Source organism: Pogoniulus pusillus, chromosome 2 (genome assembly GCF_015220805.1).
Source record: "Pogoniulus pusillus isolate bPogPus1 chromosome 2, bPogPus1.pri, whole genome shotgun sequence".
In the NCBI taxonomy this organism is placed as follows: Eukaryota; Metazoa; Chordata; class Aves; order Piciformes; family Lybiidae; genus Pogoniulus; species Pogoniulus pusillus.
The window spans coordinates 16,610,958-16,634,739 of record NC_087265.1 but is presented as its reverse complement, the minus strand read 5'-3'; the positions used below and the strand labels follow the sequence as shown (position 1 = coordinate 16,634,739).

At 39.3% G+C, this 23,782-nt stretch overlaps 1 protein-coding gene across 5 annotated transcripts in view; it reads left to right on the top strand.

Moving 5' to 3' along the window:
- EPB41L5 (erythrocyte membrane protein band 4.1 like 5) overlaps nucleotides 1-23,782 on the top strand; it is a 61,278-nt gene that overhangs the window by 14,235 nt on the left and 23,261 nt on the right. For all 5 annotated transcript variants that reach the window (XM_064157560.1, XM_064157583.1, XM_064157578.1 and 2 more), the window contains exons 4-16: nucleotides 3,934-3,976; nucleotides 5,064-5,142; nucleotides 7,581-7,625; nucleotides 7,956-8,008; nucleotides 10,843-10,963; nucleotides 11,375-11,462; nucleotides 12,081-12,169; nucleotides 13,252-13,321; nucleotides 13,856-14,025; nucleotides 16,392-16,498; nucleotides 17,173-17,200; nucleotides 19,796-19,835; nucleotides 20,700-20,815. In XM_064157560.1, coding sequence (XP_064013630.1) covers nucleotides 3,934-3,976; nucleotides 5,064-5,142; nucleotides 7,581-7,625; nucleotides 7,956-8,008; nucleotides 10,843-10,963; nucleotides 11,375-11,462; nucleotides 12,081-12,169; nucleotides 13,252-13,321; nucleotides 13,856-14,025; nucleotides 16,392-16,498; nucleotides 17,173-17,200; nucleotides 19,796-19,835; nucleotides 20,700-20,815 — 1,049 coding nt within the window. The remainder of the gene's footprint in view (nucleotides 1-3,933; nucleotides 3,977-5,063; nucleotides 5,143-7,580; nucleotides 7,626-7,955; nucleotides 8,009-10,842; nucleotides 10,964-11,374; nucleotides 11,463-12,080; nucleotides 12,170-13,251; nucleotides 13,322-13,855; nucleotides 14,026-16,391; nucleotides 16,499-17,172; nucleotides 17,201-19,795; nucleotides 19,836-20,699; nucleotides 20,816-23,782) is intronic.

The following is a 23,782-nucleotide window of genomic DNA, read 5'->3' as shown; positions in this document are numbered from 1 at the left end:
GAAAATAACTTGTGTGCAGCATTTGAAGCAAACTTCATGGCTGGCAGGGTTAGTTGCTGATGGGTGGCAGTTCCCAGTCATGAAAGTGGTCTTAAACCTCGTGCAGGACAGAGGCATTTAGTCCCAAGGAGCAGAAAAATCATTACACTAACAGAGGGATATCATTTAGAGCTGTGCTGAGAAAAGAGCTCCTTGCATACTAGTCTGTATTCATAAAAGTCGTGTTTGCTGTGCTAAGCATGTGCAGTCCAGGATATTGAATACTGACAGTGAATTACTCCATTGCATTTATCTTTTTGCTTCAGGGCAAAAGTAATCTGTACGTTTCAGGTGTCCTAACTCAATTTTTGTCATATGACTACTGAAGTATTTCCATTTGCCTCCAGAATATTGTAAGAATCCACAGTGGGTTACTTCTAACTGGTGAAATGACCTGTATGGTAAATCTGTTTTCTCTTCTGTTAGCAAAATGCCATTCCACATTGAAATGGAAGAATAAGAGTTAATATTTTCTGCTACATCAGTGGCTCGTAGCTTCCTTTTATTCCAGCAAATTGTTACTTCCAGTCCAGACAGCACCTGATTGAGTATTTGATACAGCACTATCTACCAGCTACAAGCCATTTTGAATTTAGTTTGCTTCCTTTTCTTAACTATGTGTGACTGAAGAGAGGCAGAGCAGAGATAACAGTCTGTTTAAACTGGACTTTAATGATACACTCTGAAGCAGAAAAGATTGCATTTTGCCAGAAAAGCTGAACAGAACAGCCAGAGATAATTGCTTTAAGAAATGAAGAGCTGTTGTTATGGCAGCCGTTCTTGCAAAGAGGAGCTGGCATATCCTAGCAGAAACCCAATCTGCAGCTGGAAACAAAGACAGAGACTAATCAAGTGACCTGTCAAAGATTATTCAGGAGATTTGTTAAATAAACAGAGTAAAAATCCAGTCCCTGACTGTGGATGGCATTGTCCACTGGCTCTGAAGGAGGTAATCTTTGTGCTGCCAGATTTAAATGAAGTATATTGCCTTACTAGTTAGTTGCACCTGATGGTATTAAGAAACACTGGCAAACTAACAATGTGTAGTTAATAAAAAAAGAAATGTGCTGCTTCTTTTAACTAAAAGTGAGTTTTCAGTAGATTAGTTTTGAACAATTGAATAGCTGAATAGGGTTTTTTTCCTTCTATTGAGCAGATGATGTGATTAGGTATTTAGATGTTTGAATTTATGATGTATTGGAGAGTGAGGGAAGCCCAGATAATAGAGATGCTTCCTAATATTTAGAATTCAAATATTAGCTTATTTAAAGAGGCTTTTGAAGCAATTAGTAAAGTGAAAAAATTGTCATTTTCATGTGATTTCTTCATTACTATTCTGACGGTTAGGAACAGATTGTTCCCTCTCTCCCCAAGTAAGGGGCATGAGATGGGGAAAAGGAATTTTTCATCCACCATCAGACTTGGTCTGGAAGCCAAGGAAACTTTGCTTCAGTCTGGCACAAAAGATGAAGTTTACCGTCTGCTTGTTGGGTTATTGGGCTTTTCCTCTAGCAATGCTGGCGACTTGTTTCTGGTAAGAAGGCACTGAACACTTAGCAGGTGGCAGATTTCTAATTTTAACCTACTGGTTTGCAGGCATCAAATGCTTACTCTTCCTTCTTGTGCTGGAATTGTACAACATATTGTTTTGTTACTCAGTTTTCTCTAATGTAGTGCTTGAAATTGAATTTTACTTGCTTAGCGTTGCTTGAAATATGCACATAGTAGCAGTAGCAGTTTTAGCCTCACCATCTTGTAAAAGAACCTCATGTTTAGACAATCTCCTTGAACTGTTGCTAGATTTGGGGGAGGTGGGGGAGTTTTGGTTGATTGGTTTTAAATTCTGACTAGCAAACTGTTTTAATAAGGACTTGCAGTAGTCTGTTCATGTTGTTTTTGTTTAACAAACTTTTATCTCTGGATTTCAGCAGTAGACTGTGCTGAGCAAACTCTCATCAAAATGTAACCTTTTTGCCAGGTCCACTTGAATTCCATTTTAATCACTTGGAATAAATCTTAGGTGTCCTGATGTCTCTGTGTGTGTCCATGCATGTGCATGTTTGAGGGTGTTTTTGATGGGGCAGTTCTCCCCTCTGCTTAAAAGCAGTTCTGCTTCCCTTCTTCGATGTGCACCCTTAGTGTTTGGTAAGGTACAAGAGGTCCTGTAGGCAGCTGAGCAGAGAGAAGCAAACACTATCAGTGCCTGTCGCGGGCCTCTCAGTTGCCTTCCCATGGAATGTGGAGGAGATGAGAGAAAACAGGAGGGAGATGAAACAGACGTGCACAACCAGTCCTGGAGCCTGCAAATGACTCTCTGCTATTCTTGTATCTAAATCACCTGCAAACCTCCAAGTGGGTGCTTTGTATGGGTTTTTTTAATGGTAAAGGAAGTAGTAAGTAAATTGTCTCTTACAGTAAGTTTGCAAAAGAGAAAGTGTGATTATATAATTTTCTTGACCAAAAAAAATATGATTGCTCAACTCTATGGTAGTGTAAGCAAAGTTGACATATTTGCTTTGTTCTTTCTTGAACTTTCAGCTGTATTTAAGAAATATATTAGATACATTTCAGTATTCTGTAGCTACTTTGTTTTAATAGGTACCGAAGTACTTGCCATTGTGTGAACAGCAGAAGTGGATGGTTCAGTTGTTATGATCTGCAGCTAATATATCAATCAGTACATGTCCTGGCTGTATTACAGGCTGACTTTACGCACTCTCTGCAGAAGGCAGGGCTGCTCTGGAGACAGGAATGTGTTTGCGCTTGGCATTGCAACCTGAAAATACCGGTTCTTTCTCATTCCCCTATTGCATTTCTGTCCTCTATGGGCCCCACTGTGAACTCTATGGCATATAGTTTAGCAAAAAAAGTATAGCTAAGTGTATAATTCATCTGCATTAGTTGCAAGGTGACATTTAGGACTGATCAAACAAGGTGGTGTAACCTGGGCATTGTGAAGCATGCAAGGATGTGGTGTGCTAGGTAGTTAGCTTCTGCTGTTGAGTCAGTATGGTTAAGCTGAGGAGGGTGTGCGTTCCCTGCTGAACCAAGTCACCGCCCTTGGTGGAGGGAGCTGTTCACTCTGCACAGCACTTGGAAGTAGGTCTCTTCCGCTAGCTCTCTGTTAGCTTTCCAGCTTTAATTCTGATATAAACTCTTCAGCCATGGAGTATATGCAGTTATTTTACAGAACACATCGTATGCCTGTAGGTGTTCCTCTTAATTTTCACATGCTGTTGTATGCAATATAAGTGAAACCCTTCTTTTGCTTCACATCTAATGTATAACTTATAATTAACATTAGTAGGTGAGGCAGTAACTTCTCTCCTCCTATGTGACAACTGCTAAAATGTCTATGTGAATAGATTTTGGAGAATTAGGTAGAGACGACCCTTCTGTTTGGACGGGGGCAGCTTTGCTGTTGCTATGCTTGAGTCATGTAAAGAAAATGTCTGAAAGTCAGCAGTGTTTATTTTGTCTCTCTTCTTCCACCCCAAGTAGACATATAAACATCTGAGTTCCAGAGTTGCCACGTGATTTATGCCTCTCTGTCACTGACCTACTAATGTGTGAATTGTTTGTCTGCACAGAATGAAAAATTTAGTAATTACAGTGACTTCATGTTATTTATTTTTTAAATAGATAATGTTTTCTTGGGAATTGGCATTATATAAGGTACTACAGGATGTTTCTGTTGCTCAAAACTGATCATTTGTAATGCATAAAGTGTTTTTTTTTTGAGAGAGAGCTGTGAATTATGAAGGATTTGGATTAGATTGTTCTGATAAACTGCTTGTTACTTCAAGATGGTCTTCAGTGATTAATAGGGTTGGTTTTTTTTTCTTGCTATGAGATTTCTCTGTGATAATTCAATGAAAGTAATTTATTTTTCAGCATTGGTTGGACAACACAAAAAGCATTAAAAAGCAAGTTAAAAGTAAGTGTCCTTTCTGTTTTCTTTTGGGATCTTATATTGAACATACAAGAGACAACAGGGAGTTGAAAGTAGGGGGAGCAACAGGGCAGTGTCCTGTGAGGGGTGACAAGACCTAGTGACAAAAACCCGGCATGGTGCTGCTGATTGTTTAATGACCTCTTCGCTCTGCAGCTCATATTACTTTAGTGTAGTATCCTTAATTAAACATGTTAGATGCTCATTAATTATAGTTTAAATGCAGTCAAGACAGCTGAAGATGCGTTAGTGTTATAGACCATTATCCTGACTATAGGAAAACTTGTCTTAGAGTCTCCATCCCTTGGGGCACCACGGTTTAGTCCACCAAGTTCTTACCTGCTGTGCAAGGATTTAGTGTGGTCTAGTGGTTTCAGTGCTGCATGTTTGGTAAACTATAATGTCAGCTGATTTTTGTTTAGCGGCTTCCTTGCTCTCCACTGTGAAGTCTTCAGGGATTTTTGGTGCTGTGTTAATACAACAAAGGTTTTGTAAACACTGAGAGAGAGAAAATTCCTCTGGTCAGATGGAAGAATCAGCAGAGTGCTGCACTTTTTAAAAGCACTTAATTCATTCTTTTGCTGAATTAACTCTTTGTTTTCCAAAAAAGATGATTCTTCTACAGAAGGATCTGTTAAATCTCCCCTAGATATGTCTAAACTTCTGTGGAATAAAGGGACCTGAATTATCAGCAGTGGGTATTTCCTAGAGGCCCTAGAAGGCATTGCAGAGACCAACAGAGTACCTGGGGGTGTGGCAAACTGCAGAGCCAAGATGCATAGCTTTCCCAGTGATGAGTAGAGACCTCAGATACAGGGATTAAACTGGATTTCTATGCTCCTGTCAGGGTGACTCAACTTAATGTGATATGACTGTTGGATTGACTTGCAACATATAAATTATTTTGTGCATATATTTTAAGCATCCTTTCACCTTTGGTGTTCTTCATGCATTTCTCTGTCACAAGGGAATTCTGACCTTGTGGTAGGACAGAGTTTAGTGATGTGGTTGTGTGATAAAAAATTTGTTTCATGCACTAATTGTTACTGCTCTTTTGAATTTTGCCTTGCAGTTGGCCCACCATATTGTTTGCATTTTCGTGTGAAGTTTTATTCATCAGAGCCCAACAATCTACGTGAGGAGCTAACAAGGTAAGAGAGATTTTGTGTAAGACACCCGTATAAAGCTGGGAAAATGCTTTTTGTGCTACTTATTCGAAGAGTTGTGTGATATTTTGAGAATTTCTTAGAGCTCCTGGCTTACCTTTTTGTAAATGTTTCTAAGCTAACTTTCATGAAGTAAATTGACTCTAATATAGAGAAATATGTGTATTTACTTGTTGCACTGGCTTTCATTAGGCAATTCTGGCTGCTGATCTGAACAGCTTATGCAATGGACAGAGGTTTTGACTAAGGGAGTAGACATCGTTTGTTGCTTTTAGTTTCAGCCATATGTGGAGATCTGTCTCTTTAGCCAGAAAAGTGTTGAATTCCAAGTTAAAATTTTCTTTAGCAGTTCAGTTGGCATAGATTCTTCTGTAGTCTTTGCAGAGCTTGCAGAAAGGAAGAATAGTGTTTTACTTTCATGTTGAGATGTGAGTTGACAGTACTGTATGTGTGTGACTGTAGTATCAGTGAGCAGCAGGTTCTTCTGCTTAAAGCATTTCAGATTCCTTCATAATGCTGCATTTCATGTTGGACTGAAACATACTTGGATTGCTTTGCCACCTGTCAGTAGTATAAATCTGCTGTGAAAACAACATTTCTTTGTATCATTGCAACTCTTGATGATCTCTTTTGGAGAGAGGACAAAATTGTTTGGTTTTCTGGATAGCTGCAGAGACTTCATTTGCCAGACACAACCACTTGTAAGAAGGTGGGGTACCTTTGTTTCTCAGGTTTATGTCTGTGTAGATCTCCAATCCACACTTCAGCCAAATCCCTTACAGCACTACCAGGAAGATTACAGCAGCATTACCTCTTTCAGCCATATGTATGCTGTACAGCTTCATTTCCTTGTGGAAACAATGTTATAACTGCTCTTCTTTAATGCTTTCCTGCTGATCTTAGAAGAATGTTTTGCCTCCCCATTCATGTTCTTGGATAAACAGCTGTCTTCAAAAATAGTAACCACAGGCAAAATTCAGACCTACATCTGTATCTATCCCTGTGAAACACTATCATCCATCTCGTCTGATTACTGCCAGTCCAACCTGGCATTACAGGTTTTATCAGGGCAGACCTGAAACCTGAGGGCTTCTAAACCCTGTCTGTCTGCTTAGCTAATCCTCCAGAAGAGGAGAGCAGTAAGTCTTTCTTCTGTCTTAACAATTTTGCACCTTAAAGAAGCAGTGGGAAAGGGAGCTCTGCTCTGTGGGCTATAGGTGTCATCATCAGGGGCTTTGTGGGGATTTCCCTGTTTCTTCACACAGCAGGACACCTAGCTGCAGCCACTTTTGAGCTTCCAGAGGTGCAGCTTGCACACGTTTTCTGTCAGCTTCCCATCTGATGCCACCAGAGGTCATGTAATGCAGCTAAGCATGGAAAGTATGCTTGAATTGTTTGCAAGTGTTATGTGGCTGATAAACACAGACTGGTCACACCCACTGCACAGTGGAGGCCAGTGCTCATTCTTTTGATATCTAGGGTCAGTACCAAATAAAATTATTCACCTTGTATGGCTGGTGTTCAAAATGCTTTGGATACTAACTGGTTTCACAAAGTAATTGTGGATTTCCAAGGGACCTGTAGGAAAAATGTCTCCATCTGTTTCATGTTGATGTGTGTGCGTATGAGGAGACATAGGCACATGTTGGAACAGAAGCGTTGCCTTTGACTTGATGCATAAGGCTTCTGTTTGCCTGAGGTAAAATTCAAACTGGGTGCCGTCGTGGATGCCAGTGTTGTGGATGATAAGATGTCTGCTCTTGTTAAAGGAAAGCTGTGTACCATCATGGAACAAGAGGGTTACACTCTGTGGGCATTGAATCGGAAGGATTGGTGTTGCACGCCAAAGGGATAGGAGCTTTGCATTCAATATTTACCCAGTTTCTAAGCAAGAGGAGTACATAATAAGCAAGGCAATGAATGAAGGAAAGCTGGCTCTGAAGAATAAACAAGTTGAAAACGCTGCAGCCTACTGGGCATTTTTTTGTCACTTTGTAGTCAGCTTTCTGGGTTAGATTTTAACTAACAATCCATGTTAGAAACACTTATTCTTGAGAGACTTTAAAATACTCATTCTCTTAGGAGATCAATATGTCTGAATAATGAAGATGATGTGGAAGATACAATAGTTCTTTGTCAAAGTAGAGTTAAAAGAGAAAAAAAAAGAGTCTTAAGTATCTTATTTCTTTGCCATGCAATACTGCAGTTCAGCTTGTGACAACTTCTAGTTTGGAGTTTACTTGATTTAAAATGTGTGCAACACATGCAAAGCCTGGGAAGACAACAAGGCAGTTTGTTCAGCCTCGAAAACCCATGTGAAAAAACATAGAAAACATTTTTATTTGTCAGTCTCTAACTTCTTCCTGTCATCTAAGTGACACATTGGAAGTATTAATCATGACTTTTCTTATTTAATTCTACAGGTATTTATTTGTGCTGCAGCTGAAGCTGGATATTCTTACTGGAAAGTATGTATTCCTAATAAACATAATTTATTAAATAAACATCCTAATTAAAGATAATTTAAAACTATTACAGCATATTTAGCGTAGGATTTATTGAACTTATATTTGGATAATTATTAAGTTTTGCTAGGTTTTTCCTGAAGTATAAGTTTTCTATGCATGAATAGCAGCAGAGGAATGCTAAAGTAATGCAGTGTTTCTCTCTTGTTAATTTCCTGAACATCTACTAATCTGTTCTCACTCTATCCCAAACATTGAGTTTCTTGTTGTCAGTTGAGTTGTCTGCTAAATAGTGTCATCTAAGGTTTTGATAATGCATTTTTCTCATGGCAGATTGGAATGTCCTTTTGACACAGCTGTTCAGTTGGCAGCTTATAACATGCAAGGTGAGTAGATCTGAGCAGGGAATGAAGTTGCACGAACAGCTTTGTGTGAACTTTCATTGCTTCTTTTTAGCCTGTCCTTGCTAAATAGAAAATAGATTCTGTGTGTGAAACACAGCTCTTTTTGACTGTAATTTTGCTGTGAGCAGAACCTGAAAATTACTTGATTCCTCAGGAAACAGAGCAAGGAGAAACATAAACAGCTTTGCCCTAAACTTGTTTTCTCAGGTGCTTGTGTGCAAACCTGTCCACTTTCACACAAGATACAAAGTCTGCAGACTTCCTGAATTGCTTTGATGTAGTAACACAGTTCACTTTTTTTAGTTTCCATTGTGTAGTTTCTACCATGTGTTTTTGGAAAAATTGTTTTGGTTGTACACTTAACTGAAAAGTCCTGTGTATAAAACTACCAGCTTTTGACTTCAGCTTGTTTGTAGAAACATGTTAGTGTTCCACGTCTTGAACTTTCACTTACGCATTTACTGTCAAATATCACTTGTTGGTATTTTAAATCCTTCCTCACAAAAAAAGTTGGCTATATATTTTTTTCTCAGCTCTGTAGCACTATGCTTAACTCATCTGAGACTTATTAAAGAGTTGCCTTTTAGCTTTTGGTTCCAGCTGACATTCCAGCATCCATGACTGCTCTGATAGCTGTTGCTTGCAGAAGTTGCATATGAGTGATCGTCATGGCCAATGTCTTCAGTCTTTTTTGGCAGAGAGTGTGGTCTTAGTGTGAAGTTTGCTATGGTTTCAAGCAGGGGAACTCAGAAAATAGAGAGGAGGCTTCAAGTATTTGGAATGTCTGCTAGAGGAGGATTTTGGATCCTTTTTGGAGGATATAGCTGTACGGCCTTATTTAACCTGGGCTGAGTCTACAGAAAATCTCAGAACCTCTGCTGTGCAGCTGTTGTAGAGTCCTCTGATGTAGAGGGAATTTGGAAATGTGCCCTATGTTTGTGCTGCACAGAATCTGTGCACAACATTCCTTTTATAAAGCAATGCACTATTGTACTTTGCATGAGTTAGGTAGCAGGACTGAGTTAGTGAAACTTTGTCTTACAGATGTTTTGAAAACTCATTTTGTTCTTTAGGCAGGAACTTCTAATGGTCCTAATCATCTGTAGGTATGGAGGGTTGGAATTAGACTGTACAAATACTTGCCTTTTTGTGCAGAAGAAAACCAGTTAGAATACATTCCATAGTTAAGAGTATTGGCTTTGTTAGATCCTTAAGATACAGTTCAGTATCTTGTTTACTTGTTCAGTAAACAAGTTTTTGGTGAAACAAAGTGATCTAATTAGGCCATATATCCATGGCTTTTTGTGTTGGTCTCTTCTTTCCTCTCTCTACAATGAGACCTTTAGCAGCACTTTAATCTTACTCTGACAGCTGTGTACTTTTATTTAAATCAGCTGGAACCTAAACTGGGTTTGACAGCATTCCTTTCAGCAGAGGCAGGCGTTTTAGTGGGAGTAAATTATTACAGAACTACCGACTTCCTCAGTCAGCATTTAAAAAGAAAAAAGAGAACAAAAAAAGAGAAGGGGGCGGTATGGGAAACTATTGTTGTGCCTGCAGTGTTCGGAAATCCAAGAAACAGGGTTTTTAGATCATAGGTAGTTTCTGCCCCTGTGGAATACTCCCTGTGTATTTGGCTTCTCCAGATCTTCCCAAACATCTGTGTAGAAAAACAATGTTTATTGGCCTGTATCAGATGCCCAAAGTCTAAGTTAGAATTATTCCTATTTTTTTTACACTAGCTGAAAATTAAGAAGGCACTTGAAATGAGTGGGAGGAGCAAATGCTTAGTGATTCTGAAAATTAGGATGCTCTATAAAGATTTCTAAGTGTAATTTACAAGCTTGAACATAGAAGGTTTCACCTCAACATGAGGAGAAGCTTCTTTATAGTGAGGGTGACAGAGCACTGAAATAGGCTGCCCAGAGAGTTTGTGGAGTCTCCAGAGAAGACTTTCAAAACTTGCCTGGATGCAGGTAGTCTTTGGCAGGGCTGTTGGACTTTATGATCTCTGGAGGTGCCTTCCAACTTCTAATACTCTGTGATTCTGTGAAGTTTCAGCATTTTGGGTATACATCAGTCTCTGAAAGCTGGCCTTAGCATCTGTGGACAAAGAAGGTTGTACCTCTCATGTAGCACAGCCACTGACTAGTACGTTCCAGTATGCTCTCTAAATGGCATCTCTTGTTGCATCTGTTGAGTTTGCAGCCATGGACTAGATGAGCCATTTGACTGACCCAGGAGGGCATTTTTTTATGTTCTTAGAGGAAAAGGAGAGCGACAAATAACAGCTGCATGTTTGTGCACTTACCCAGAGTAGCTTTAGCAGGACAGGGGGATTTATAGTCATAAGCCCAGAATTTTTGGAATGGACAAGTTTATAAAAGTGTCTGAACTGGTTTTGGTTTTTGCAGTCTCAAGAGATTTTGTTTTAATTAATGGAAAATTCTGTTTTAACTTCAGTCAGTCAGAATCTCAGTAAATACTTCAGGGATAAAAATGTTAAACTCTGCAAGAAAGTAAAAAGGTGAAATTCAAGAATGTTTATAACCTTTTGGGAGGCTTAATAAGGTTATATCAATAGCACTTTGTAAGCCTTAATGCAAAACTTTTGCACAGACAGCATGACCATTTGTTTGGTGTCCATAATTACCTTGTCAAAAAAAGGTGATGCTTCAAATCTTGAAGGACTGGAGAAGGAGGAAGGCAAAGAGAAATTTACTATTTTAGATGAACTAGAAATATATGCAAAAATTCCTGTTAACTATCCACTGTGTTTGCTAGGTATATTGCTTGACAGTGCTCTTCTTTTGTAGCTGAACTTGGAGACTATGATCCTGCTGAACATGTCCCTGAACTGGTGTCTGAATTCAGGTTTGTTCCCACTCAGACTGAAGAGATGGAACTGGCCATTTTTGAGAAGTGGAAGGAATGCAGGTACTATGTCTTCCAGTGCATGCTAACCAGCTCTTTGCACTTACTTTTCTATGAAGGGACTGTATTAAAAAGGTGCTGCTGATGCTTCTTCTCTGGTCTTGCTCAGAAACTGAATTCTATTATGGTTCTGGCATATTTTGTTAAGAGAGTGTAATGTGAAAAATGAAGCTTTTTAAAAGCCTGAATAAAATGATGAGGTACAGAATCTTGAGATGCAATTATTTTGGTAGCAGTGGTTTCAGATTAAAACATAGAGAAGTGATCTTAATGTTTGTGAAAGAAAAAAGCATCAACAGTGTTTGGGTTTTTCACAAATGTTCAGGAATTTCTTTTCATCTTTTCCTCATGTACCAGTTTCGCCTTTCTGCGCTTTTTCAGGCATCTACCTAACAGCAAAAAACTTTATTTCAGGGGGCAAACACCAGCACAGGCTGAAACTAACTACTTAAACAAAGCTAAGTGGCTGGAAATGTATGGTGTAGACATGCATATAGTCAAGGTATGTTTAACCACAGCATGATGACCTTTGGAAATTATAATGTTTGCTTTGTTCTGTATTTCAACACGGGTTTTGCTTTGAGGGGGGGAAAAAAGGAGTGTTGTTCTCATCTGAACTGTGTAACAAGTGATAAGGCTTTGCCTTAACATTCCACTTTATATTACACATTTCTTGAAGGTATAACTTCAGTCCAAACATATCTGCTCTGTGTTAAATACGTGATTGGTATGGCAGTGTGTACTAGGGTTTGTATTTAGACAGAGAGCGATGTGGAGATCATAGTAATTAAATTTAAATTGGCTGGGATCCAGTCAGTTACTAGCTGAAAAGCTACAAGTCAAAATACATCTCCTGTGTAGAAGGAACTGCACAAGGAAGGCCTTATTGTACAGACAAGTCAAGAAACTTTAATTTTCCATTTCAGTCATCCATATTGAAAGGTTGCAAACCAGAAAAATCCATTGCATAAGGTCATGAAACATGAGAGTTTTGGCATATAAAACAAGCAGATATGTGTTTAATTTAAACACTGGGAAAATGAAATGCATGAGCCACTGGGTAATTTGATTAAAGGGTCAAACACCAAGATGAACATAATTTTTATTTTGTGGCAATTAGGCAAGAGACGGCAATGACTACAGCCTGGGATTAACACCTACAGGAGTTCTTGTCTTTGAAGGAGACACAAAGATTGGTTTATTTTTCTGGTAAGCTTTCTGATTGTATGGTAAAATACATTTTAGATTTTCACAGTCTTTTTCCTTTTGATCTGGCCAAAAACACATTTGTTTTGCATATGAGAGCACTGAGTACTAGGTATCTGCAGAAATACTCCATAGCCTGTGAGTATTTTCATTGTGTCCAAAAATATTCTTTCTGGGGTTTATAGCATTCTTTGTCAATAGGTTAGTAGGCTGTGTAAGTGCAGCATGCTAGTGGCAAGTAAAAGACAGACTAACTTTAGGATGTTTTTTGTTTGGTTGGTTTGAGTTGTTTGGAGCTTTGTTTTGGATATTTTTGTTGGCGTGTGTGTGTTTGGTAGGTTTCTGGTTTGTTTTTATTGAGTACTTCTTGTTGTATTTTACACTTGTTTCCTTGGGAAAGCAAGTATGCACCCAGTCAATGAAATGACTTCAGGAATTCTAGCCAAGTGTTCCACTTTATTGTTGGAAGAGAAGCAGAAGCAATAGTACTAGTGCAGTTTAAATACAGTGTCATCTAGACAAGTTTTTTATCAAGATGATGTCTTTTTGTGCCCAGTAAAGGGCAGAAATGTCCCTTTCTGCCCATCACCAACGGCTAGTTGAAAACAAACACACAAACCTCACATACACGCTTCCAAATCAGACCAATATGTATTCAGGAGATAGAGAGCTTCCTTCATTTTTTATGAAGGTGTGCTTCTTTATCTGTCAATAACTCCTCATGGTTTCTTAGAAGCATTCTCATGAAAATCTGCAGGGCTTTGTATTGTGTGAAACACGAGTTGAAGAACCTTCTAGGTAGCATGTCTGGGTACACAGAAATGTATGCATTTTAAAGTGTTTTATTCTGTGACTCCTACTAGTCTTTCAAAAGTGTATACCAAGAATAAGTAGGTACATGTTTAGGTGTATTTCATCATATTGATAGTGCTTTTGGGTTACTTCAGTCCAATTTTGTAATCTGCTCAGAAAAACACTCTCTTTGTAGCAGAAATGTTATCTGTTCATCTTGTCCCTCCACTATCAACATACTTGTCAGTGAGTTACTAAGACTGAGACATAATCTGCTTTTTCTGTTCTTGCAGGCCAAAGATAACAAGGCTTGACTTCAAGAAAAACAAACTCACTCTAGTTGTTGTTGAGGATGATGAACAGGTAGATAACTATCTGTTTAGTTATATCTCAGTCTTGATGTCCTTCTTTATATTTAACTTTTGAGAATTTATGTGGTCCCTTTGCATTTTTTTTTTATTGTGACTTGATGAGGAGGGGAATGAAGAGATTAAGAGATATGGGTTCAATGACTTATTTTTCTGACACTGTTGTAAAAGGGAAATACCTTGTGAAACTTGTGTAGTGGAATGAACTCCTCAAGCAGGTGCCAGAAAGGTTCCCATGGGAAGAAGTTGTTCAGAGCTGAGATAATAAAAATGTGAGCATTGGCAATTTGAGGAGATCAGATCTGAAAGTGAGACTGTGTTGGCCTCACTGAGAAGTATCTTCCTGTTGTAATGACAGAAAGCTTGAGAAGCTTCAGAAAAACTTGAGTTTTCTGCCTAAAATTTTTTTTGAGCATACTTTCTGGTATTTGTAAATAACACTATAAAATTTTATTTGGCTGGCATTGAATTGTAGCTTTGACTTACTCAAGCCCCTTGTAAATCGTCGGTGTGCCGTTTGTGCTTTAAGGGAAAAGAGCAGGAGCACACTTTTGTCTTTAGACTGGATCACCCCAAAGCCTGCAAACACTTGTGGAAATGTGCAGTGGAACATCATGCCTTCTTCCGGCTCCGAGGTCCTGTCCAAAAAGGCTCCAGTCGGTCGAGCTTCATTCGGTTAGGATCCCGGTTCCGGTACAGGTCAGTGTCATCTGTCATTTGGCACGTATCTGCTTTTACTTACTGCTTTTCTTGGGTTATGCATGCAGACAGGACAGAACTTGGTATTTGTTCATCTAAGACAGTGGTCCTCAAACGTTTTAAACAGGGGCCCGGTTCTCTGTCCCTCAGACGCTGTCGGGGCCGGACTATAGTTTGGTTCCAGCCCAGTAGTGTCGGGGGCTGGACTATAGTTTGGTTCTAGCCCAGTAGTGTTGGGGGCTGGACTATAGTTTGGTTCTAGCTCAGTAGTGTCGGGGGCTGGACTATAGTTTGGTTCTAGCCCAGTAGTGTCGGGGCCGGACTATAGTTCTGTTCTAGCCCAGTAGTGTCGGGGCCGGACTATAGTTTGGTTCTAGCCTAGTAGTGTTGGGGGCTGGACTGTAGTTTGGTTCTAGCCTAGTAGTGTTGGGGACTGGACTATAGTTTGGTTCTAGCTCAGTAGTGTCGGGGGCTGGACTATAGTTTGGTTCTAGCCCAGTAGTGTCGGGGCCGGACTATAGTTCTGTTCTAGCCCAGTAGTGTCGGGGCCGGACTATAGTTCTGTTCTAGCCCAGTAGTGTCGGGGCCGGACTATAGTTTGGTTCTAGCCCAGTAGTGTCGGGGCCGGACTATAGTTTGGTTCTAGCCTAGTAGTGTTGGGGGCTGGACTGTAGTTTGGTTCTAGCCTAGTAGTGTTGGGGACTGGACTATAGTTTGATTCTAGCCCAGTAGTGTTGGGGCCGGACTATAGTTTGGTTCCAGGCCAGTCCCAGCTGGTGCTGGTGGGCTGTGGAGGCCAGCCAGTGCATTAAGTGGCAGGAAGCGGCTGCTTGGTTTCCCCCACAACCCCCGACTGAGGACCCTGGGGGGCTGCATCCAGCCTGCGAGCCGTAGTTTGAGGACCCCTCATCTAAGACGTACAAAGCAGTGAAACCTGCAAGCTTAAGTGGGTAGCATTATCAATTTTATTAAACTGTATGGATTTTCCCCTTGCATTTTCCAATTAATACTTAAGTTATTGTGGTCTGTGCAGTAGGAAACCAGTAAATTTTCAAGGTTCATGTTCCTTACGTAGCATTTATAGTGTACTGTGTTTTGTAGATCACTTCACCTTGAAACACCACTCTTTTTTCAAATGAATCATAGAGGATGGATGATTGAGCTGCAGTTTTTGGACACTGCAAGTCTTTTGCTTCCTGAATTCCTGACTGTTTGTGTGATGACAGAGCTTCAAAAGTCTAAGACAATGCCTATTTCATGTTAGGCACTACTGGTGCATTTAACAGCCTTCCAAATGGCTTGAGGTCCCAGACTAGTCTGTCAATTGCTCCACTGGAATTGATGAGAACGTATGAAAGGGAGTGGGCTGTGATCCCAGGCACTATGCATATACTTTGAATCACATTGTGTCAGGTTGGAAGGGACCCTTGAAGGTCATCTTGTCAAACCCCCCTGCAGTGAAAGGGGACACCTCTGACTAGATCAGGTTGCTCAGGGCACCATCAAGTTTGACTATGAATGCCTCTAGGTATGGGGCCTCAATCACATATTTGGGCAACCTGTTTCAGTGTTTCACCATTCTCATTGTAAAGAACTTCCTCCTTATATCTAACCTAAATCTACCCTGCTCCAGTTTAAAATTATTGCCCCCTACAAGCCCTTCTAGACAGTCCTTCTCCAGCCTTCTTGTAGGTCCCCTTCAGGTGTGGAAATGCACCTATAAGTTCTCCCCAGAGCTTTCTCCAGGCTGAACAGCCCCAAGTCTCACAGCCTGTCTTTGTAGGAGAAATGCTCCGGCATCTCTTTGCTTCCATTTCCAGCATCTGTGGCAATCTAGTCTGCTTCAGGATGGATCAGTGACACCAAGGAGTCAGCAGAATAGGTAGCTTCTACTGTCTTGGTGGCAGTCTGGCCAAATCTGGAGGAAGAAGGCTTGCCTAGTACCTAGACCTTCTAGGTGCTGGATTTTAGTCCCATTGTCATTCTTCTCTATGACCTTTGACAACATACCTTAAGCTTTACTCGCCTCTAGCATTTTCAGCCTCTCCCAAACTGCCTGAACTGTGATCACAGAAATATGCAAACAGCAAATGTGTGTTTTCAGCAGCTTAATGTTTCAGTAGTCATTGCTTTAGCCTTCTGTCTTGAGAAGATGGGGTGAAAATGGGATGTTTGCAAAACTTCCTTTTTTTTGTGAAAGGCCTTCTGAGGTGTTAGGGTTGGGATTTTTGAACAGAACTGAGATCCCATTGTTAAGCTATGAATTTAAAATAGAAGTGTGATGTTTTGATTAGTAGTGTCTCTATTTTGTCATTAAAAATAAGTTACTTATTCCATTGTTTTATGCTTCTACATGACATTGTTAGTGGGAAAACAGAATATCAAACCACGAAGACCAACAAAGCCAGGAGATCAGCATCCTTTGAAAGAAGGCCCAGCAAGAGATATTCAAGACGAACACTGCAAATGAAAGGTAAATGACCTTTCTTTCTGGGAGGTATAATCCACTGTGGGAATCAAGTAATAATATCCTTTAAAGGTAAAGATTCTTCTGTAGCTGAGTGTCTTTCTCTTGAGTTTTCAAAGTAAGGTTTTCTTTGACTGTTGTGTGAGACTACATGTATTTATCAGGAAAAGCATCTGGCCAAAGCATATTATTCTAGCTTGCCTGACAGGTAAAACACCCATGACTATAGCACAATAGGTGTCTGTATAAAGATGACAAATGGGTCCAGGGAACAGCGATGTATTCATGATAATATTTTAAATTTATGCATCAAGTTTGACATTTCTGTCAGAGTTTTTCTTACTCTTATAAGTTGCACTCTGTCACAACCTGAAGATTGTGACACTTTTGGTGGTTGTAATGGTGTGTGGTTCTCGATCTCTTACTCTTACACAGGTCAGACCTGACCCTCGTGTGTACTTTCAGATGCTTGCTTAAATTTGACTCTAGTTTGCTCTTCAGGTTATTTCATTTTTCCAATTTATAATTTTATTTTTCACATGTTATACATGAAGTGCAGATTTTGCTCTTTTAGTTGACTACTTTTAGGTAATGCTAGACTTTTAATTAATAATACACGTAATATTTAACTGCTAACCTAATTGCTAATTAAATTTTAATTACTGCTTTTATTTTTGTAGCACATGCTGCTAAGCTCGAAGACACAAGGTAAGATGCATTCCAATATCAATATTTCTTTGATGTTTACCATCTGTACTTGAACACATGTCTGCAGGAGGTGGTTATATGATTAGTTAAATGTAGGGAGCATTAACCTCTTAACTGTGATTTTGCTGTGGGTTTTGTTTGCTTTACATAAATTACTGTTCAAAGCAAAGTTCCTGTGTTGATGTCACATGGAAGATTTTGCCAGACTTCTTTACTAGCTAGTCATAACCAAACTTCTTCTGTTATGATTCTTGCTGTATATGAATGATAGTTCTGTGTGATGCTGTGTAAAATTAGATTAAAGCATGTGACAATCTCTTCTTTCTGAGATCTGCCCACTCTGGCTATGTGACTGAAATACGTAATCAGGTGAATCACAGAACGTTAGGGGCTGGAAGGGACCTTGAGAGATCACCTAGAGTAGGTCACAGAGGAGCACATCCAGGCAGGTTTTCAATGTCTTCAGAGAAAGAGACCACACAACCTCTCTGGGCAACCTGTTCTGGTGTTTTGTAACCCTCACAGTGAAAAATTTTTTCCTTGCATTCATATGGAACCTTGTGTGCTCCTGCTTGCACCCATTGCCCCTTTTCATATCATTGAGCATCTCTGAGGAGTGCCTGACTCTGACACTTGTCCTTTGTGTATTTGTAAACATTAATGAGGTCACCTCTCAGTCTACTCCTCTCCAAGCTTGACCCAGCCCCCTCAGCCTTTCTTCAGAAGGGAGGTGTCAGAGACAAGGAAAATACAATACGATAAATATGTTGATCATGTTATATTCAGTACTATACTTGCATTTCTTATTTATTTTTTTTCATAGATGTGTACTATGTTATTTATGACCAACATTAAGAGTGAGGCCTTTTGGCTGTTTATACCTGGATTTTTTCTACATGTGTAGGTTCATATTTCCTGTTGCAAGCTGAAATACTCATGTGAATATGAATCATACAGTTTCCATACACTTCATTAGGGGAAGAGAGGACACTAAACTGAAAAGAATTTCCTGGTAATAAAGGAACCAAGTCACTCAGTTCTGGTGTCTGTACTTCACCTGGTAGCTTGTGAACATTACAGTGATGAATTGCAGCCTTTTTTTTTTTTTAAATAGATACTCGTGGATGTTAAGCATCATGAAAGGCTTCTTACAGCCATGCATTTTCTCTGTGTAGCAGCAGAGAACAAGGCTGCAGTTGCTTTAATGTGGAGGTTTCTTTGTCTTTGTCATCTTCGGTATTGTCCTTCTTTGTTTGTTTTTAATTGGGAAAGTACTCTTCAAAACTGGGTGTCATTAAAGTTCTTAAAGATCTTCTGCATGAAAAATGTGAGTAATTAATTAGTATTCTCATCCTGCTGCATTGTCATGCCCTCTCCAAGTTTCATGCTGCTAGGTCATTCTGAGAGTGGGAAGAGAAACTTCATACACAGTTTCTCCTTCTGATAAGAGAGCAGTCGTCTGATCCTACACCTAGGTGTGGCACTGTTTTGTTAGTCTCCAGAGCAATCTATGCCATTTCTGAAACTCTACACTTGAGTGTTGCTAATTGAAATGCATCATGAAAGATGTATGTCATTCCATTCTATTGTGTTAACTCAGCACAGGGGAGTGTGCTACCCAGAAGGCATTCCTTAATATTTTTGTTAAATGCACACTAATCTGTGGAAACCTCCACATTGTCTCAACAGAGGAGGTATAAATTTGGGAAATGGGTAGGGGGTGGTTTGTGTGATCTTGCCATTATGGTATTTAAGTAAAGAGTCAATAAAGTAGATGGAGATGTTAGCTTCCCAGGTTTGGTAGATATTGTCTAGACTGTACATCAAAAGATTAATGGGTCATAGAAAACTGAAACCATTTTTTTTTTAGAAGACTGTAAGTATGGAAGAAAGTTTACTTTGCATAAGATTCATAATGCATAATTATTCTGAAGGGTTTAAAAGCTTTGAAGTATGTTAAAAATAGGAAATATCTCTTGCAGATTCAGAAATCATCAGGAATAGGGCTATGGGTCTTATTTAATTTATTAACTATATTAAATATTCAATAATATTATTATTGCTCTTCTGAGCTGCCATGCACATAGTTTCAAATGGCTGCTTTTAAGATGCTGCAGCCATAATTCAGTCCATTAGAGACTGTATGGAGAAGAAACTCCTAAATTTTTCAGATGGACTTTATGTGATGTGAAACATCAGAACAAACAGTATCTGCAGCACGTAGATGAGGTTTCAACAATGTCACATTTTGTTAGGTGTTCAACTAAAGCTGTATAACTTTTGTATTAGAAGTGCCTCACCCTACTGCTGAATCAGGAAGATTTCCAAACTGAACTGGTTTAGGAAAGAGTGAGGAAAAAATAAATGAATAACAGATAAAATACAGCTTGAACAAATGAAAAAATATGTGCTAGCCTTAGTTACCTAGCATGAGGCAGCTGACCTAAAACATAAGTTTTTACATTTTCTTTTGAGAACTGCTTTGAAAAAAAACATTTGTACTTAGTATTTCTTTCTGAAAATTGCTGTAGTTCTGACAGACTGCAGAAGTAGTTTGTTGGTCTGATTCTGATTTAATTTCTTCTTCTCTTTCAGTGCTGCAAACAGTGTGATCAACCAAACAAATGGATCACAAGTAAGGACTCCCATTCTCCTCAAAGGCAGTTCTCATGTATTAAAGCATATTTGAAGATTTTGTTATTTGTTCTTGAAATCTGGTGACTGACCAATTGGAAATTACAGTGAAATGCTGAATTGCATGCTGATTTATAAGCAAGATAATTGGTTAATTTAGCTGGAGTAAAGAAGATAGTCTGTACCCCAGTAGTATAGAAACTGTGCTGTTTATGAATAGATTTTCATAGGTACACAAAGCACCTTTGACAGTCATTCTTATACAAAGTACATTAATTCTATATGCTAAGTAACACTTGAGAAAAAGAAAAAAGGCACAATTCCTCAGTACCTCTGATTCCTGGTTACAGGATTTTTTTCTCTCTGAAAGGCAGGAATGCATCTGCAAATTGAAGAATCCGTGGTTAGCAAAAATTGAGTGTGTTCTGAATTGGAGAAGGAAATCAAAGACACCTGTCCTACTTTCCACATAAGTATTGTATGTCAGTACTTACACACAGAAAAGGGATGTTGTGTGTAAAGTAAATCTCCTTCTGAGTATCAAAACCTAAGTCCTGGTGCTTGGAAAGACCCTGTCTTGCTTTCTGAACCATTTCAAGTGCAGCGTGCAACAGAAAGGGTCACATATTGATGGAAACTACATTAGTTCGTTTTAACATTAGAGTACTCAATATCAGATGGCCTTTTGCCATCTGTGTGCAGTACTGAAAAAGGCTGGTGTCCAGCACCGTAGAAGTAATGGAAGATGACAGCCTTGCTTTAACTTGGTGTTTGAGAAGCAGAGATATGTTTTGCTATGTGTAATGTGTCATTACTTCATTAGTGTGTGTGTAGTAACTTATTTGTTTGTATTCTCTCTCCAAAGAACTGGAATGCAAAGCCAAACTTACCTGTCCTAACAGCAGTTCCTTCTGCCCCAGTCTTAGTGGAAATAGAAAACCTCCCAAGGAGCCCAGGAGTCAGCCAGCAAGACAAGAAGTGGTATGTTGTGCTTTGCTGGGAAATGAATCTTGCTTACTTTTGCTGTTTCTTCATCTACACTTAAGCTGTTATCCTTGTATCTTTAATATAAGTTGACAGTCAAATTAGTGATGATGCAGCTGATTTGTTACTGTGAATGTAGTGTGGGGAGGTGAAGACAACAGGTCTAGTCACTGCCAAACAAAAGATAAATTCTTCAGGGATTGAAGAAACGATTACATCATGAACAGCATTTTCAAGTCTTGGAGAGAGCTGGGTCCTTCTCACTTACCATATGCTCCTTGTAACCATTTGTTTGGTATCATGGAGCCCAAGGACTTACACCTGTTCTTAAGAAAATGCAGAATTCTCTAAACCAATATCCTTGTTAATCATCTTTTGAACCTTCTGAAATGGGCAAGCCAATTTTTTTTTCATTATCTTGGGTGGAATGGGAGCTTGAGGAAAATGACACCAGCTGAAGATAAGAGCTTTTTCATGTAATCAGAGTATTTTTGTGGATTGGATGTATCTCAAAATGAAGATGATTCATTTGAAGATAAATGTGCATATAATTTTTGTTGAAGTAATTCTGTATTGCAAACCTGTTTGAAAACCCAAGCTGACATATCATGCCAGTACTTGTGCACACATAGTCTTAATTTTTTCATCTTTTTGTGCATTCAGAGGCACTATAGCTTATCCTAAAAGGATAACTCTGGTTTATACAAGACTTTCCAGGAGCAACAGCAGTGGAGTTGTGACACAAAAGCTCTTATCCTAAGCAGTTTCAGCCCTCAAAAGAAAAAGTCCTTCTGCCATTGTTGGATATGTGAACATCCTTTGCCTCAGTATCTCTTAAAAGTAGATGATACTGGTTTCCAGCACTGCAGTGATGAATGTAATTTCATTAATCTTATTGATTAAAGTGTGTTAATTCTATGGATTTTGGATTAGAATCAGGATGGTTATTCTGCTTTATGTGTTGCATTTTATTGATGTTTCAATCAGAACATATGATCAATGTCGTTTTTCTTTCTTCTGCCCTTGGTTTATCTAGTATCTGAAATCTGTGCTTGTCTGTGGTGAGATCCTGTTGATCGCTCGATTCCCTCCATGGTGGTGGGTGAAAGGTGGTGGTTTCTTCATTCTTCAGCATTCTCAATATGGTTTTATTTTTGTTCTTTTGGTCTAATTGCAAGATGTGTGCTACAACTGAGTATGTTTCCTTCAGTGAAAATGTTTGACTCTTGCTCCAAACAGCTCTTCTTGGGTATCTGATTCATGGTAGCATTCTTGCTAGTGTTTGCAAGGCTTCTGTTGCTCACCAAAACCCTGCTGCTTTTGTTCAGAAGCAGAGAGGACTCTCTAGGCAATCTGTTTCAGTTTTGGTCATGGTACACCTGATTTAGGATTGAGAACTTGGGCTCCGTCTCTCTTAACATTGTTAAGGAATCAAAGCTTTTATGTCAGCTGCCACAGCACGTAGCCTTTCTATAGAGGTGTGGGAGTGAATATAAAATGCACCTACACGTAACCCAAACCAGCATGCTATAAAGCAAAGAAACTCCTTGACAAGTGATAAGTTTTAATCACGAGTGTAATGCTTGAACTTCATCTGTCTTATGTTTCTTAAAGACATACCATTGTTGAAGGCCGTTCACATCTATCAAAGAGGTTTTAATGTGTTCACTGGAAAATCCAGCAAATCCAACTGTAGAAAGAAGGCAATAGTTTGGAGCTGAGTCAGCAATTGAGCTACATTCTGTCCTAGCTGGGAAGTGGGGCTAGGTTAATTGCCAGAACATACAAATTTATTGCAGGGGCTGTGACTTGGCTATTGCGTCTTCAAGTCTTAGTGTCTCAGTGCTGCTAACAAAATCTCCTTTCAGCTGCTACTGTCTTTAATTGGGCTGTTTCTGCATGAATTATCTTTTACTTTCTGTCAGAAAAATAGTCTTCTTTTGGAGAGAGTTTGCCAAGAATTGTTGAGAACACCAAAATCTCTTGGACTGCAGATTTTTAAGATGGTTAGATTGAAGAGGTTTAGAAGTGAGGTCTTGACCTCATGAGTTTCTGTGCTCTGCTTGGCAGATGCCTGTACTGGCTATCTTGCAGCTTAGATCCCTTCCTAATGTCAATGTTTCCTTTGATTTAAAATGTTAATGCTGCAGCTGCCAACAACAATTGTGCCACAATGTAGAAAGTACTTTGCCGGATAGGAAGGATTTTAGTGTTCAGTTTTGGGTTGGTGTTTTTTTTATTATTTTGCTCCATTCCTATAAAATTTTCAGTAGAGGAAAACTGTGCTGGTCTGCCATGCTTTGGAATATTGGCTGCAGGGCTGGGAAGACTAAAATGCAATCAGTGTCTCTCTAATTGTAGTCTTTTCTCAAGAAATTGTTGCTGTGCTAAGGTGGGGCAGGATATAACAGTTAATGAATTCCCCCCCACACTTATTGTGAGATAAATGGGAAAACAATTTTTCTCTTGCTAGTGGATGTGGCTTTCATGTGACCACTTAGAGAAATGGGGAAATAAGGCAATGAAGTGTTGAGGACTGGAGCGTTCAGTATTCATGGGTCACTATCACAGCATATTTCACAGCAAACAAACCTCTGGATTTACTCATGAATGACCTTTATATAAATCCTCTCTCTTTTCTAAAGGAGGACTATGGCTGAGCGTTAATCATTTACCAGTGCTGTGGATCCTGCATGTTTTTCTGCTTCTCTGCCTTAACACATTTCATCTTCCAGCTCCTGCTGGCTGCTTGGCTGTTCTGACTGGGCTGGGAGTGTTGCACGAGGCTTGCTGGAACATGAGAATGTGGAATTTGAATTGAGGGCTGTCCAGGACCCTTTTAGATGAAGAGAAACAATGTTTCCACTTTGTTTAGATTTGTGTCATTAAATAGAGAATTTTACATTTATCTGAAGAGATGCGTTCATTTTAGGAATTGCCTTGCTTGAGTAGTTTGAGATAATT